The sequence below is a fragment of the Podarcis tiliguerta genome (assembly GCF_965153285.1).
Source record: "Podarcis tiliguerta genome assembly, chromosome: 11".
NCBI classification, from domain to species: Eukaryota; Metazoa; Chordata; class Lepidosauria; order Squamata; family Lacertidae; genus Podarcis; species Podarcis tiliguerta.
Window position 1 is genome coordinate 1,222,164 of NC_139544.1, and position 17,269 is coordinate 1,239,432.

The following is a 17,269-nucleotide window of genomic DNA, read 5'->3' on the forward strand; positions in this document are numbered from 1 at the left end:
CTGACCTATGGAACACTGGGTGCATTCTGGACCCCTCCGGAAGTGTCAACCGGAAGGCCACTGGATTGATCTGTGCCTCGACTTGGTAAGGTCCTAGCTGCTTATGCCCGAGCTTCTTCGCTAACGATCTGGTCGGCACTGCCTGGGCTGCTAACCAAACCCAGTCTCCCACTTGTATGTCCTCCCCAACCCGTCTGTGCTTATCAGCCTGCAGTTTGTATGCGTGCTTTGCTAATTCTAACTGCCTCCGAAGCTGTTCATGCACCTCCTGCAATTCTGACGCTAAGACTTCCGCTGCCTGTGGCTCCCCCTCCCCCAGTCTCTCTAATCCCGGGAAGGTTCTGGGATGTCTCCCGTTGTTGGCGAAGAACGGTGTCACGCCCGTGGACACGTGCTTCGTGTTGTTGTAGGCGAACTCAGCGAGCGGCAGGTAGTCCACCCATGTTGCCGGCTGCTGATTTGCATAGCATCTCAGGTACTGCTGCATGATGGCGTTGACTCGCTCCGCTTGTCCGTTGGTCTGCGGGTGTCTCGCCGACGCTAGGTTGATCTTGACGTTTAGGAAACCCATCAGCTTCTGCCAGAAGTTCGAGATGAACTGCCGCCCCCTGTCGGACAAGATAGACCGTGGCAGACCGTGCACCCGGAAGACGTGGTCTATAAACAGTTTGGCGGTCTGTTCCGCCGTGGCCACCTTCGCGCACGGAATGAAGTGGGCCATTTTGGTGAACATGTCCACCACCACTAGCACTGCCGTTTTGCCCCTCGAGCTGGGTAAATCCGTGACAAAGTCCAGGGCCACCCTCTCCCACGGTGCACTCGGGGTTTGCAGCGGTTCGAGCAGCCCCGCCGGAGGTTTGTGCACTGACTTGGCCCTTTGGCAGGTGTCGCACCTCGCGACGTACTCCGCGACTTCCACCCTCATCTTGGGCCACCAAAAATCTCTGGCAACTAATTCTGCCGTCTTCTCCTTGCCAAAGTGCCCTGCTGTGGGTGCGTCGTGCAACTGCTGCAGTACTTTCGCGCGGAGGTCGTCTCCCGGTACGTAGAGGGCCCCTCTGCGGATGAGCAACCCGTCGCTTATCTGGAACTCATCGTCCTTCGCCGTGCCCTTGTGCACCTCCTCCATCTTGGCTTGTGCAAAGGGGTCTTCCTGCAGCGCTCGACGTACAGCTTCCAGGTCCACGGTTGCTGAAGCGCACGCCCACGCTTCCGGTGCGAAAATGTGCTTGGCCGCTGCTGGTGCCGCCCCTCGAGGTATTGCGGCTTCCTGGACAGTGCATCTGCCATGATGTTGTTGTCGCCTGGGATGTACTCTATCCGGAAGTCGAAATCTGCAAAGAACTCCGCCCACCGTATGTGCCGCTGGTTCAGGAACCTTGCCGTGCGCCAGTACTCCAGGTTCTTATGGTCCGTGCGAACCTGCACTGTGTGTTTGGCTCCGATGAGGAAGTGCCGCCACGCCTTGAATGCTGCATGAATGGCCAGCAACTCCCTGTCCCAGATGGTGTAGTTCTGCTCTGACTTGCTGAGCTTTCGAGAGTAGAAGGCGCACGGTCTCCAGTTCCCCTGCAGGTCCTGCTGCAACAGTACAGCTCCCACGGCTCTGTCCGAGGCGTCCGTTTCAACCCTCATCGGTCTGCTGGGATTCACGTGCAGTAGCTGCTCCTCGGAGGAGAAGAGACGCTTGAGGTTCTGAAAGGACTGCTCCGCTTGCTCCGTCCAGATGAATTTTTTCTTCTTGGAGCTGAGCGTGTCTGTAATGGCCGCTGTCTGCATCGCGAATCCCTTGATGAACTTGCGGTAAAAGTTGGCGAAACCCACAAAGCGCTGGACCTCCTTCCGGTTGCGCGGGCTCTTCCAGTCCAACACTGCTCGAACCTTGGCGCTGTCCATGGCTAGCCCCTTGTCCGACAACTTGTAGCCCAGGAAATCTACCTCCTTCCTGTCGAACTGGCACTTCTCCAGCTTGGCGTACAGCCTATGCTCCTGCAGTCGCTGCAGAACTTCCTTGACGTCTCCCTCGTGGGTCTCCTCCGATTCTGAGAATATCAGGATGTCGTCCAGGAAGCAGACGCATTTCTTGTAGAGGAGACCCGCCAGTACGTGATGCATGAAGGCTTGAAAACAGTGAGAGCCATTTTGTAATCCAAAGGGCATAACTCTGTATTCATAGGTGCCCAGGGGCGTGAACATGGCAGTCTTCCACTCGTCGCCCTCCCGTATGCGGATCAAGTTGTACGCCCCTCGCAGATCCAACTTTGTGAAAACGCGTCCTTTCCTCACCGTTGCCAGCAGGTCGTCTATTTTGGGCATGGGAAAGGCCGTGGGCTTGGTTCTGGAATTTAAAATTCTGAAGTCTACCACAAGTCTTTTTTGGGGCGTGTCCTTCTTCTTCACAAAGAATACAGGACTGCCCCCCACTGCCTTCGACTCCCGGATGAAACCGCGCTTCAAGTTGAGGTCTATGAACTCCCTGAGTTCCTGCATCTCGTCTTCAGACATGGAATACAGTTTCCCTGTTGGCAGCGTCGCCCCAGGCAGGAGGTCAATCTTGCAGTCATAGGGCCGGTGGGGAGGCAGCTTGTCCGCTTCTTTCTCGCAGAAAACCTCCAAAAACGCTGCATACTTGAGTGGCACTGCTTGCAGCGTTCCTAATTGTAGCTGCGGGTCATCTTCTCCCCCTTCCTGGTCAGACAGAATGCAGTTTTCCGCACAGTAGGAGGAGCCGAAGGTCAGTTGGCGCTGGTACCACGCCAGCGCTGGACTGTGCCTGTGCAGCCAACTCATGCCCAATACTACAGGCGTGTCTGACAGGTGAGTGACATTGAAGCTGATGACTTCTCGGTGATTGCCAATTTGCATCACCATGGGAGGCGTTTGGTGCACCACTTGCCCCCCCAGCAATTCCCTGCCATCCACCGTGACCACCTGCAAAGGCAGCGTGGCCGGCAGTAGTGCTACTTTGTGCTTTTGAATGAAATCCAGTCCTATAAAGTCCGCGTTACTCCCAGAGTCAATGGTAATTGGCACTTCCATAGTGAGTCCATTGGGCAGTTGAAGCAACGCTGTAAGCTGCACCACTGGTTTGGGTGGGAGGGGGTCTGTGGGCTGCAAAATCTCTGGGGATTGCTTCACTGACTTGTCTGGCTGGACCCCAGTGCTTCTTCCTCCAGCCAGACTCTGCCGTTTCCCTGCAGTGGTTCTCCCTGGTAAGCTGGGTTTGATACTGTTGCAGAGGCTGCAGTGTGCTTATGGAGCCTCTGGGGACACTCTTTCGCCATGTGCTGGGCACTGTCACAGATGTAGCACTTCCTGTTCCCTCTAGGAAGCTTCGCTTTGGCTGCTCCCGGTGGTAAGGCTCTGGTAGCTGACTGAGCCCTGGCACCTCCAATCTCCATCGGTTCTTCCCCCCCTCCTTGGGGGGGTGTGGATTGCGCACGCGCTGCATCTTTGGGAAAAAGGGGAGGTGCTTTCGCTGGTGTACGTCCCCAACGCCCTTCGTCTCTGTTCCATGGACGTTCTTCCAAACGCACGCCGATTTCCAGCGCCCTCTGAACCACTTGTTGAGTGGTCTTAGGTCTCTCTCCCCTTGCAATCTCATCTTTCACATTTGCATTCAATCCTTCCCAGAAAAGGTCTCTGACTGGAGCAGAATTCTTCTCCCACCCCAGCGCGTGGACTAATGCAAAAAAGCGGGCATGATACTGCCTTACACTGGCTTTGCCTTGTTTGAGACCATGTATGTCTCTTCTGGCAAGATCGACGTCTATCTTCGATAAAAAACATGAATCCATCGCTTTAATGAACGCATCCGCATCTTGGAGCGCCGGATCATTATCTCTCCATAAATTTCTCAGCCACGCTTTGGCTTCCCCATGCAAATGGGATAGGATAAACCCCACTTTTTCTCTTTCATCTCTAAAGTCCTTTTCCAGCAGATTCAGCGCAAAGAGCAAGTCTGCTCGGAAATTAGGGTACTGTAGTAAACTCCCGTCAAAATGGGATACCAGACTGCCTCCCCTTTTCCCCAGCCCTATGCCCTCTGGTTTGGGTCCCGGTTGCCCTTGTCTAGTGAGCATGTCCAACCTGGCTTGGAGATCCTTGCAGACTGTATCCATTTCCTCTTCCCTTTTTCTGGAGGCACGCACCTCTGCGTTGAGTTGAACCACAGCATTTCGCAGGTCTGTCCATTCCTGTTCTGTAGTCATCTTGTCTGATTCTTGTGAGCTCGCAAAGCACCACTTCTCTCCCCTCGCTACGTAGACTCACGTTGCGAGGTTCTTGGTGGAAAATCTTTCAGGAGATGGAGCTTACTGTCAGGGCTGGCTCCTGGTCCCAGCTCACAGAGGACCAACGCTGGCTGGTATTTATGTACAAAAGTCTTTATTGAAGTACAGTTTCCATTTCCACGCCGCAGCGCTCCAGCTCTACGTCTAGACTTTAGACCGGCGAAGCTCCATCTGAGTCCCCGCCCCCTGTACACCAGTTCAAGACTCTGGCTTTACTCCACCTCTTCTTTCTCCTCTGGGTCCTGCTGCCCTCCGGGGCCCCTGTCTCTCTGGATTCCTCTGAGGCTGACGATGACCCCCCTGACTCCTCCCTCTCTCTTCGGCGGGCTTTAGGACCTGGCTCTCTTCCCGGGCTGCCCACTGTGCCTCCCTCCTGTACATTTGAACTTGGCGCGCGCGCGCGTTTAACTTTCCTGATGACCGTTTCCTCACTCCCCGACGGAGGTGTGGTCAATCCTGCCTCACGTTCTCCCTCTGGCAGCGCTCCACCTGATCCCGATGCCTGGGACTCCTCCCCCCTACTGCACTCTGGGGGGGGACGTGGGCCCTGATTTCCAACTGCTACTCTCTGAGCCCCCTCTGCCCCCTTCTTCCCGAGGTGTCCCCCTGGGCACTCCCCTTGCCCTGACCATGGGAGCTCCTTTCTGTGAATCGTCCGATTCACTGGAAAGACTCAGAGACCTCGGATCGCTGTCATCGCTGACATTTCCTTCGGACTCCTCCCCTTCACTCTCCATTTCCTCCTTATCCTGTGCCTCTGCTCCTGAACCCCTGACAATCAGCATCATCATTTAGGATTCTCTGAATCCTTCGACTCCCCTCCGCCCTCCCATGGTTACCATTATCAATCTCTTCCCCTCCGACTGTCTCCCTTATTTTCTCTATTTGTTTAACAAAGAATCCATTTTTACCATAGGTCTTCGTATATTACAAGCATTACTCAAATCCTGCCAAAGTATTTAGTTGTTTACAGTGTTCTCTTAAGTACAGTCATACCTCGGGTTGAATGTGCTTCAGGTTCAGCACTTTCGGGTTGCACTCCTCGGCAACCCGGAAGTAACGGAGCGTGTTACTTCTGGGTTTCGCCACATGTGCAGGCGCTCAAAATGACATCATGCGTGGAAGCGGCAAAACGTGACCCGCGCATGCACCGTCACGTCTTACGTTCCATTCAGGATGCAAATGGGGCTCCAGAACAGATCCTGTTTGCATCCCGAGGTACCACTGTACATTGTAAATTTTCCCCATTCTTCTTAAAGTTCTTCTCTTCCTGGTTTCTGATTTTCCCAGTCATTTTCGCCGTTTTGGCGTAGTCCATCATCTTCATCAGCCATTCGTCTCTGGTCGGAACTTTATCGTCTTTCCATCTCTGGGCCAGTAATATTCGCACTGCTGTCGTCGCGTACATGAATAGTCGTTTCTGCTCCTTTGGAATCTCTGCACTTAAAAGACCTAGTAGAAAAGCCTCAGGTTTTCCCCCAAATGTTATTTTAAACATTTTTTAACTCATTGTAAATATTTCCCAGAATGCTCCTGTTATCTTGCACGTTCACCACATATGGTAGAACGTGCCTCCTTCTCCTTACATTTCCAACAAACATTTGAAGCAGTTCTGTACATCTTTGCTAATTTTACAGGTGTTAAATACCACTGATCCATCATTTTCATGTAATTCTCCTTCCAACGCACAGCACACTGTAAATTTTAAATCCTCCCTGACACTTCAAAATTTTGATCCAATAGAGAACTTTATCTAAGTTTGTAACACTGAATGTTTAACTTGGTGAGCAGATTACGACATGGCAAGGCCTAAAGAGGTAACCCTGGGCAAAGCCTTGGGTGCCTTGGCTTGTAGAAACCTTTCCCCCTCCCCACTCCCTGCGTGCTGCCAGGTAACACAGCATATTGCCATAATAGATTTCTAATACAGTTTAGTATATAGTATTGCATGATTATAAATTCATTAATAATTATAAATACTGATTGCCTATTTAATGAATCACGTTCATTATTATTAATCAGTGTATATACATTAACTATTGTACAGTGGAACCTCAGTTTTTGAACGTAATCTGTTCCAGAAGACCAGAAACTCAAAACTGAAGACGTGTAGCACATTTGGCTTCCAAAAACCGAAGCAGTTACTTCCGGGTTTTCAGCATTTGGAAGCCGAAATGTACAATGATGGAGGCATTTAGGTTTGATTGTACCAGAATAAATATTTTACAATCTCAGAAAATTTTGGATCATCATTATATCTATAAATATTAGTTACAGTTAAAATAAAGAGCATAGTATCAATCATTGATGTAATTCCCAACAAGGCTTCCTTTATTATAATGATTTATTTTATTTATTAAACAGAATTTATGTACTGCTTAATTTCCAAAAAGTTTATGCGAAACAATATAGACTGCACTAGTTACAAGTTCCCAGGCCCAATTCAAAGTGCTGGATTTAACCTATAAAGCCTTAACAGTTCAGCAGTGCAATACCTCAAGGAATGGCTCTCCCCATATCAACCTACCAGGACCCTGAGATCATCCTCTGTGGCCTTTGTTTGTGTGCCTCCTCCACAATAGGTCCAGAGGGTGGCAACATGAGAACGGAGCCTTTTCTGCAGTGGCTCCCCATTTGTGGAATGCCCCCCCCCCCGGAGGTTCAGCTGCCACCTTTATCATACAACTTTAGGCGCCAGGCGGAAACATTCCTCTTTAACCAGGCCTTTGGCTGATTAACATCCAATACCCTTTTAAAATGTGTTGTGGAAGGGGGGGGGGGATTATTGGGTTGTTGCAGACCTTAGAACACTCCAGGCAGCCTTTGGAAGGCACAGCCCATAGAATGCTTCCTGCTACTCCTGCTACCGGTGTGGCTGCATAAGGAGCTTACAGATGAGCTGAGAATTAAGGGTGTGTATAAGAAAAAGAAGAAAGGGGAAATCACAAGTAGCCAGCAGTTGTGGGGGGAAGGTCAGGCTGGCTAAAGCGCAGAATGAGTTCAGGCTTGTAAGAGAGGTCAAGAAGAAGAATAAAAGGTTTCTTTGACTGTGTCCAAAGCAAGAGGAAGAACAAGCAAGTGGTGGGTCCTTTGCGTGGAGAAGACAGAGAATACATATGAAGGAACAATTTCTATTCAAATCCTAATCAAGGTTTTTGCAGGGTTGTTGGCATTGATACCAAGGTCCTTTCTTTTAGGCATTCCTTGCTCTTCCAAACACACTGGATGAAATTGACGCTTTGCTGAATGAGGAGAAATCAAGAGCTTCCTGTTTCACAGGCCTCAGCGCTTCAGTATGTATCCCCAGTATTTAACTCCCACACTGTACTACGTTGCTTAGTAATAACAACAATAATAAGCTAAGCAGCAGGAACAATGTGTTGTCAAATGCCATATTCTGAATCTATTAGAATTCTAAATAGCCTTTTTCTCAGAGACCACTGTGTTCTGGGCTGCTTCTGATTTTTTAAAAAGAGGAAAGAAAAAAACAGCGATTGCAGGGGGAGGGCGGAGAGAATTAGCTTTGGCTCAAAGTACAATTGATGATAATGATAAGACTGGTTTGGTTAATGCCCCTTGGTCTCTGGTGATGTACTGTGGGGAGCTGAGGAAAGGCGGAATCGTTCACCTCTCCACCCTCATGCTCCCTTTGCACCTAAAAGGCAGGCCCTGCACCCACCCATGTTTATATTTGATGGAGGCCGATCCAGTTTTAAATAAACAGCTGTGCTGCTATTGAATATTTGAGGTTCTCCCAGTTAGAAGTGCAGTGTTGCCTCATATTCTTTTCACTTGAGCTAGAAATGTATTTTGTATTGTGAATGTGTAACCAGGTTCCGTGTCTGTTTTCTATTTCAACAAGTAATGGGCCTTGTAGTTTTCTTTCTTTGGATTTGGATTGTAAAATGTCTGTATTGTCCACTTGGAAGATGTCACCTCTTAAAGAGAGTCGTGTCTTCCTGCCAGGTTGTTGAGGAATGTAACAAAAGGACAGAAGAAATAGCACAGATGACAGTGGAGCTGGAGGAGAAGAAAAAAGAATTGGATGACTATAGGCAGAATATTTCACAGGTATTATGGGTATTGGTTATTATTGCCATTATTTTCACTCCATAAGGCATTATAATATAGGGGAGTGTATAAATAGCTGTTGGCCTTCTAATAAATCATCATAATAAGTACAGTCTACAAATCCATCCTTGCAAGAGGTATATGAATGGCAGTGGTACACGGAGGCAAGGAACTCACAAGCCGAGCACACACAGCCGCCGGCAGGCTCAGCCAGCTGGAGCACAGGACTAGGGACTTGTGGAACGCCCACCCCCCCCACTGCCATAGCATGGCAGCACAGTCCTAGCACCCAGCCATGGTAACATGGATAGCACATGGCATCCGGTTGCCACTGAGCAGCTTCCATGTGCAGTGGGGTGGCTTCATGCACATCAGCAGGTCTGTGTGGCCAATGGGAGTGAAGTTGGGAGGAGCATACTTTGTGTTTGACCTGCACAGGGGCTTTCAGCAACCCAGACAACCTGATGAGAATATCCATTCATGCACACCCTGCACATGCTGGCATTCAGTGCACAGGTCTAGTGTCAACACAGCACAGCCTCTGCCTGGCGCTCTTGTTTTCCACAGAGGGATGACAACTGGCAGTGTAGCCTCCCCTCTTCATTTCCTTCACCCCCAGTCCCTGGATCACAACTGGCGCAGCACATTGGTGCACATGCACCTGCTAACCCATATGTCAGATGGTGTTTAACCTCCTGATTACAACCCTGGTAGATGAATGGAACGCAGTGGGTGTAGCCTACCTTGATTTCAGCAAGGCATTTGACAAGGTGCCCCATGATATTCTTGTAAAGAAGCTGGTAAAATGCGGTCTTGACTATGCTACCACTCAGTGGATTTGTAACTGGCTGACTGACTGAACCCAAAGGTGCTCATCAATGGTTCCTCTTCATCCTGGAGAAGAGTGACTAGTGGGGTGCCACAGGGTTCTGTCTTGGGCCCGGTCTTATTCAACATCTTTATCAACGACTTGGATGATGGACTCAAGGGTCATCCTGATGACACCAAACTGGGAGGGGTGGCTAACACCCTAGAGGACAGGATCACACTTCAAAACGACCTTGGCAGATTAGAGAACTGGGCCAAAACAAACAAGATGAACTTTAACGGGGAGAAATGTAAAGTATTGCACTTGGGCAAAAAAAAAATGAGAAGCACAAATACAAGATGGGTGACACCTGGCTTGAGAGCAGTACATGTGAAAAGGATCTAGGAATCTTGGTTGACCACAAACTTGACATGAGCCAACAGTGTGACGCGGCAGCTAAAAAAGCCAATGCAATTCTGGGCTGCGTCAATAGGAGTATAGCATCTAGATCAAGGGAAGTAATAGTGCCACTGTATTCTGCTCTGGTCAGACCTCACCTGGAGTACTGTGTCCAGTTCTGGGCACCACAGTTCAAGAAGGACACTGACAAACTGGAACGTGTCCAGAGGAGGGCAACCAAAATGGTCAAAGGCCTGGAAACGATGCCTTATGAGGAACGGCTAAGGGAGCTGGGCATGTTTAGCCTGGAGAAGAGGAGGTTAAGGGGTGATATGATAGCCATGTTCAAATATATAAAAGGATGTCACATAGAGAAAGGTTGTTTTCTGCTGCTCCAGAGAAGCGGACACGGAGCAATGGATCCAAACTACAAGAAAGAAGATTCCATCTAAACATTAGGAAGAACTTCCTGACAGTAAGAGCTGTTCGACAGTGGAATTTGCTGCCAAGGAGTGTGGTGGAGTCTCCTTCTTTGGAGGTCTTTAAGCAGAGGCTCGACAACCATATGTCAGGAGTGCTCTGATGGTGTTTCCTGCTTGGCAGGGGGTTGGACTCGATGGCCCTTCTGGTCTCTTCCAACTCTATGATTCTATGATTGCTGCAGTACAAAGATGTGTATCTGCTGTAAAATTGCTCCTCTTAATATGAGTGTTTTTTTTTCTTTTTAGGCTAAGGAAAAGTGGCTAAACCCTTTGAAACAGCTAGTTGAGCAAATTAATGAAAAGTTCAGCGGCTTTTTTAGTTCCATGCAGTGTGCCGGGGAAGTGGACCTACATACAGAAAATGAGGTATGATTATCAGTGTTACGTTTTGTCTAAGATTGAGAGGAAATCTCTCCATCTGGATATCTGAATCTTCACACCTATATTGAAGAATAAGGAATACCCAGTTGTTTTCTCATATTGTCACTTTTGAAACAGTTCTTGGAAGGTAGTAGCAGGCTTTCTTGGAAAGTATAAACTGTTTTGTTTCGAGACGGGCATTAACAATAATGTTCTATACCAAACCCTGCCAAGCAGTTCTATAAGTTTTATTTAAGTGTTTTCAGTTTGAAGCATCTAAACACTCCAAATACATAAAAAGTAGTTCCCAGTGCTCTGCACTAGGAATTGAGACCTTGAGTAGGTTTATTTAGATGAAAGGGGCAGAACATGCTCACTTTGGAGTCGGCCCCAGAGAACACATTTGGCAATGCTTGGTTTGGAATGAGCATATGTAGGATACAACTGAGAAGGAGAAATCAGACCATCAACTCAGACCAGGAAACAGCAGGGGCAGTTTAACCTCAATAGTCTTCCTTTCTCGCTTGCACTCCTATGGGGATAAGTGAAGTGCTGTGTTTTGGGAGTCCCCTGTGGGGAGGTAAAGCCTGCCTTCTGGCCCGAGTCTCACTAATGGAAATCCCGGCAACCACATAGAAATGCATTACACATGCACACAAACCGTGTGTGTGTTTGTGTGTTAGCCCTGCATCCACCACCTTCCATGTATCATAATTGGCAAGTATTTTGCTAGTCACAATTTAGCAGTTGGGGAGCAGAAGGGAAGTGCCTATTTGCTATTACAAAATGTTAGTGCTGGTTTGTGCTGCTGTGTGAGCACAGCCTTTGGCTTCCAAATGGTCTGGAAAAGATGTTGTGCAAGTGCCCCTTCCTGCCTGTTGAGTGGGAAAGCAGTCTCTTCCATAACAGGAGTATTGTGTTAAGGCTCAGTTTGACACTGCTGCAAGTGTGCTTGTGTTTTTTCATGCTAGTACTGGAGCATAGTTGGGATTGGGATTGGGTTGTTAGATAAAGCTGAAACAAGACTCCGGTCCATGATTTAGTTAGTTTGGGTGGGGGGAGTTGGTATTAATTGTGGTTTGGTATGCTGTCTGAATGACAAACCATAGTTACATCTACCATATTTCTCTGCCTCCTGGAGACAGGAATAAATGTATGGCACTGAGTGCCAAGAAGATGGGAAATGAAAGCAAATAAGCTTTGATTTGATGTGATAGCAGCATTTTCTCTCTTTGATTTATTGTACATGACTATGTGCCAACTTAGGGACATGGGTGGCACTGTAGGTTAAACCACAGGGCCTAGGACTTGCCAATCAGAAGGTCGGCGGTTCGAATCCCCGCAACAGGGTGAGCTCCCATTGCTCGGTCCCTGCTCCTGCCCACCTAGCAGTTCGAAAGCATGTCAAAGTGCAAGTAGATAAATAGGTACCGCTCCGGCAGGAAGGTAAACGGTGTTTCCATGCGCTGCTCTGGTTCACCAGAAGCGGCTTAGTCATGCTGGCTGTCAGGACTGGTCGTTGTCCTCTTCATATCACCACACAAACGCTTCTTGTTCTTTTATAACTTTTTATTGTGTATTAACAAAATAATCTTATAAACAGTTCTTAACTATTCTTCCTCAGAGTCACTTCTTTCAGATACCTTCTGAGCTCTGCTTCTCCATGACCAGCCACCCTCAAAATGGCGAAGGCGCCTCTCCCTTCGCTTTCCCGCTCTTTTTTCTACCCTCCTGGCTAGAGCTGGCCTGTATCTCCCCTTCTCCGAATCTGAGCTAGAACTGAACCCTTGCCTTTCCTGGGAACAGCCGGTCCCTCCCTGTTGTTCCTCTTGCTCCCTTCTATTAGATGCACTGCTCTCCTTCCCCCCTTGGGGAATGCTTTCTCCCTCTGAGAAACTGAAAACTTCTAACTCTTCCCTGACACTGGTCACATGACCTGGAAGTGAGATGAGCTCCACAACCCCAGAGTCGGTCACGGCTGGACCTAATGGTCAGGGGTCTACCTTTACCTTATGTGCCAGCTTGCAGATCTCTTACGCTGCTATCCTGTTTTGACAGGAGGAATATGACAAATACGGGATTCGGATTAGAGTCAAGTTTCGCAGTAGCACCCAACTTCACGAACTGACTCCACACCATCAGAGTGGAGGGGAGAGAAGTGTTTCGACGATGCTGTACCTGATGGCTTTGCAGGAACTCAACAGATGCCCCTTCAGAGTGGTGGATGAAATAAATCAGGTACATATGCCAGCACATGAAAGGGTATACTGTATTCATTAGCAGGAGAGGAAATGTTGACATGTTTATTTCTTTTGCAGGGAATGGACCCAGTTAATGAAAGGAGAGTCTTTGATGTGGTGGTTGAAACGGCTTGCAAAGCGAGCACTTCTCAGTACTTCCTTATTACACCAAAGGTGCGTACTTATGTGGGTGCTATGCGTGACAGAGTAGTGATACTCTGAGTAGACCCATGAAAATCAGTTGCCTTAAAGTACGTCTGAGTATGACTTAGTTGGCTATCACTCTACGTTATTTACAATTCTTTATTCAAACAACAACAACAACAATTTATTATTTATACCCCACCCATGTGGCTGGGTTTCCCCAGCCACTCTGGGCGGCTTCCAACTGAATATTAAAAATAGAATCAAACACTAAAAACTTCCTAAACAGGGCTGCCTTCAGATGTCTTCTAAAAGTCAGGTAGTTGTTTATTTCCTTGACATCTGATGGGAGGGCGTTCCACAGAGCAGGCACCACCACCGAGAAGGCCCTCTGCCTGGTTCCCTGTAACCTCACTTCTTTCAGCGAGGGAACCGCCAGAAGGCCCTCAAAGTTGGACCTCTGTGTCTGGGCTGAATGATGTGGGTATAACCTTCAGGTATACTGGGCCAAGGCCATTTAGGGCTTTAAAGGTCAGCACCAACACTTTGAATTGTGCTCGGAAACATACTGGGAACCAATGTAGGTGTTTCAGGACCATGTTATATGGTCTCGGCTGCCACTCCCAGTCACTAGTCTAGCTGCCGCATTCTGGATTAATTGCAGTTTCTGGGTCACCTTCAAAAGTAGCCCCACACAGAGCACATTGCAGTAGTTCAAGCGGGAGATAACTAGAGCATGCACCACTCTGGTAAGACAGTCTGCGGGCAGGGAGGGTCTCAGCCTGTGTACCAGATGGAGCTGCTAGACAGCTGCCCTGGACACAGAATTGACCTGAACCTCCATGGACAGCTGGGAGTCCAAAATGACTCCTAGGCTGCACACCTGGTCCTTCAGGGGCACAGTTACCCCATTCAGGACCAGGGAGGCTTCCACACCAGCCCGCCCCCTGTCCCCCAAAAACAGTACTTCTGTCTTATCAGGGTTCAACCTCAATCTGTTAGCCGCCATCCATCCTCCAATCGCCTCCAGACACTCACACAGGACCTTCAATAACTTCCCTGGTTCTGATTTGAAAAAGAGGTAGAGCTGGGTATCATCCGCATACTGATGAACACCCAGCCCAAACCCCCTGATGATGCATAATATTGATGGGAACATTTTGCAGAACATCTAAAACCTGTTTTAAATCAGTCTATTCATTGACATCCCAAGTGCAATCCAGTGCATAGGTATGGTTTTATAAAATCCTTTATGCTTGGGGATTTTCATACTGGAAGCAGCATCATAACCCTTTGAATGCTTCTGTTCTTTGAGACTTGTAGGCAGCTCTGATTTAATTCCATCTCTTTATAATATCAAATAAAGGAGGTTGAAGCAGGTCCTCCAATTTTGGCCCTGGCCCCATGGAATTTCCTCCTGAGGGGGATCCTAACCCTGCAAATATTAAGGGGGAAAGTTAGTATTTTCATTTTGGCAAGCATTAAATTGTGCTGGACTAGGATCCAGAGATTCTCTTCCTTTGGCAGAGGGAGTTTGTCTATGGAAGGACTTCTTTTGATAAAAAGGAAACCTTTGGCTCCAACCCATTGTGATTATTATGTTTTAAGGTCTGAAACGTTAAAATGCAGTGTTAATATATAACTACCAATATGCATATGTGCCAAAAAGGAGAAAGTAAAATAGCATTTTGTTCCTGAGAAACGGACTGTGGCTGGTGTGGAAAGTACTGGTGTATATTGACTAAGAAACAAATGTGATTGGCAGTGGACAGACTCTTTGTAATGGAGCCTTCTTTCTTGGTTTGTTGACAGCTCCTGCAGAACCTCACCTATGCACAGAGGATGTCGGTGCTGTTGGTCTACAATGGATCTTCTATGCTAGAATCGAACAAGTTCAGCCTGAAGTGCTTCCATAGGAGACGGCTGCGATTTCTGTGTTCATAAAGGTCTTCCAGGTGCCTTTTGAAACTTGATCAAAATTAGTTGGAAAAGTCCAAATAACTTGTATTTATTTTTATTTTATTTATTTACTTAAATGCACAACTCTCTTGAAGAGACTTCCATGAGTATAGTGTGTACTTCCTTCCACCTTACAGGTCATTGTCCTCTGCAAGCCCTTTTAATATTGGCCGCCTTTCAGCCTGCTTAGGAAGTGACTTTGTGAGGGAAACGCCCATGTAGTCTTTCACAGCTTTGTAGCTTTGCTGTATTTAAATTCTTTTTATATGTCTTTTAAATGTTCAGACGTAGCTTTGGCAGTTTTTGGTGAACTGGTAAAGATTTCACCAAATTTGTTTAGCAGGAAAATATAACTGTTTTCACTGCCCATGGTTTTGAGCTAAAAGAGACTATGCAAGTTTTTTAAAGATGTGATGTATGGAATTAATGCAAGATGCTCAACTATCAAAGTACTTCACAATTGCTGCTACGGTACTTTCTTAATTTAGTTGTGCTGTGGGAGAGGAGGAGAGGTTTCAGACACTTGCCAAGAATATAAAATATTCAGTGTGGTTTTTTTCTTTGTCTAATCAGAAACTATTTGTTTAATTGGTGGTTCTCATTTTGTACAATGAACTATACTTAAAAGATGGGATATGCTTAAATTTTAACCCTGTAAACCTTTTTATGTAAAAAAAAAAATCTTCTGGAAAAAAGCTACCAAACTATTTTTTGTATAATAAATTTATATTGGAAACGATTCATTACATCTTTGCTACTTGAATCATTGTGCATGACTAAACTAGGAAACTTAACTCAATATTTAGATTCTTTAAATATGAGAAAAATGCAAATACTCATGTTCAAAATGGGATGAGAAACATTTTCAGTTGTTTGATATTATCTTGGTCAGCAGATTTCCTCAGACATTAATTTTGTCTTTGTGAAAATGAGATGTAAAGTTTGTCCAAGGCAAACAAAACTGGAAAGGGTGGAATAGGTTTGTCATTCCCAGTCTGTGGTCCTTGGAAGGCTGTCTCTGGGATCATAGGATATATTGGAGCTCCCTTTCTGACACAAGATGGAAACCTGGTGCCCACTCTGGGCTGCCGCAAGAATATCTGATGGCCTGGCCCTGCCAATGTTAGTCAGGCTGAAGGGGGTGTTCTGAGAATGTCAGGGGAGGGCTTTGGAAGTAGCTTGGATTCAAAGTCCTCCTACTCCCCTGACATCACCACTTAATGCCCCCCCCCCCGAATAGATTTAGTTCAGTTCGGGTTATTATTTCTAGTAGGCGGGAAGGTACTTCAGTTGAGAGCCTGGCCAGGCTCTGGAAAAGGCAGCTGAGTCACCCTCCTCCGTTCTCCCCACCCTTAGGTGAGAGGGTCAGCCAAATTGGATGCAGTCATATTTGAAAATTAATTCAAGATTGAAATCCAGGCATCAAATTATTCTGTATGTGTGTATTCAGTTGATTCTTTATCAGGTATATTCAAGTTTGAGCATTCCCGAAAAAGTCATTCTTAAAGCCTCCATAATACATGAAAAAATAGAGCTTAAATTTGAGGTTTCAATAGTACTGGGGAGAATGATTGCGAAACATTCCTCCATTGAAAACCCAAAGCAGCAGACGCCTTAGATAAATTCAGATTGATCTTAATATGTCCACATTTTGAGAGGGGAATGGGCTGTTGTATCATTTGCCAAAATTCTCTCTCTCTCTCTCTCTCATATCTCCAAGTTGTCCAAAGCCTAGTTGGCATTTTGTAGCACAACTTTCCACTTACTACTTTGGCATGTTTCTCACTTTTTTGGGTACTATTGTTTTTAATCCCACTACACAAACAAGAATGACAACAACCCATCTTTTGCTGGATCTCTCAGTGGCCTTTGATACCATCGACCATAACATCATTCTGGACCGTTTTGAGGGGCTGGGAGCTGGGGACACTGTTATATAGTGGTTCTGCTCCTTCTGCCGTGTCCAGAAAGTGGTGTTCAGACCCCTGGGCTCTCACTTGTGGGGTGCCTCAGGGTTTTGTTCTCTCCCCCATGCTTTTCAACATCTACATGCAGCCGCTGGGAGAGATCATCAGGCAGTTTGGGCTGGGTGTTCATCAGTATGCGGATGATACCCAGCTCTACCTCTCTTTCAGATCAGAACCAGTGAAGGCAGTGAAGGTCCTGTGTGAGTGTCTGGAGGCTGTTGGAGGATGGATGGTGGCTAACAGATTGCAGTTGAATCCTGACAAGGCAGAAATACTGTTCTTGGGGGACGGGGCGGGCGGTGTGGAGGCCTCCCTGGTCCTGAATGGGGTAACTGTGCCCTGAAGGACCAGGTGTGCAGCCTAGGAGTCATTTTGGGCTCCTAGCTGTCCATGGAGGTGCAGGTCAATTCTGTGTCCAGAGCAGCTGTCTACCAGCTCCATCTGGTATGCAGGCTGAGACCCTACCTGCCCACAGGCAGTCTCGCCAGAGTGGTGCGTGCTCTGGTTATCTCTCGCTTGGACTACTGCAATGCACTCTATGTGGGGC

The 17,269-nt window shown here is 47.4% G+C and overlaps 1 protein-coding gene across 4 annotated transcripts in view; it reads left to right on the top strand.

The window, feature by feature from the left end:
- Positions 1-17,269, top strand: part of SMC5 (structural maintenance of chromosomes 5) — a 66,429-nt gene that overhangs the window by 32,057 nt on the left and 17,103 nt on the right. For 3 of the 4 annotated variants that reach the window (XM_083403352.1, XM_083403355.1, XM_083403354.1), the window contains 6 exons: positions 7,490-7,585; positions 8,259-8,363; positions 10,299-10,418; positions 12,471-12,650; positions 12,731-12,826; positions 14,609-15,494. In XM_083403352.1, coding sequence (XP_083259478.1) covers positions 7,490-7,585; positions 8,259-8,363; positions 10,299-10,418; positions 12,471-12,650; positions 12,731-12,826; positions 14,609-14,740 — 729 coding nt within the window. In that variant the 3' untranslated portion in view covers positions 14,741-15,494. Of the gene's footprint in view, positions 1-7,489; positions 7,586-8,258; positions 8,364-10,298; positions 10,419-12,470; positions 12,651-12,730; positions 12,827-14,608; positions 15,495-17,269 lie in introns of those variants that run through there. The other variant, XM_083403353.1, reaches the window with a different exon arrangement.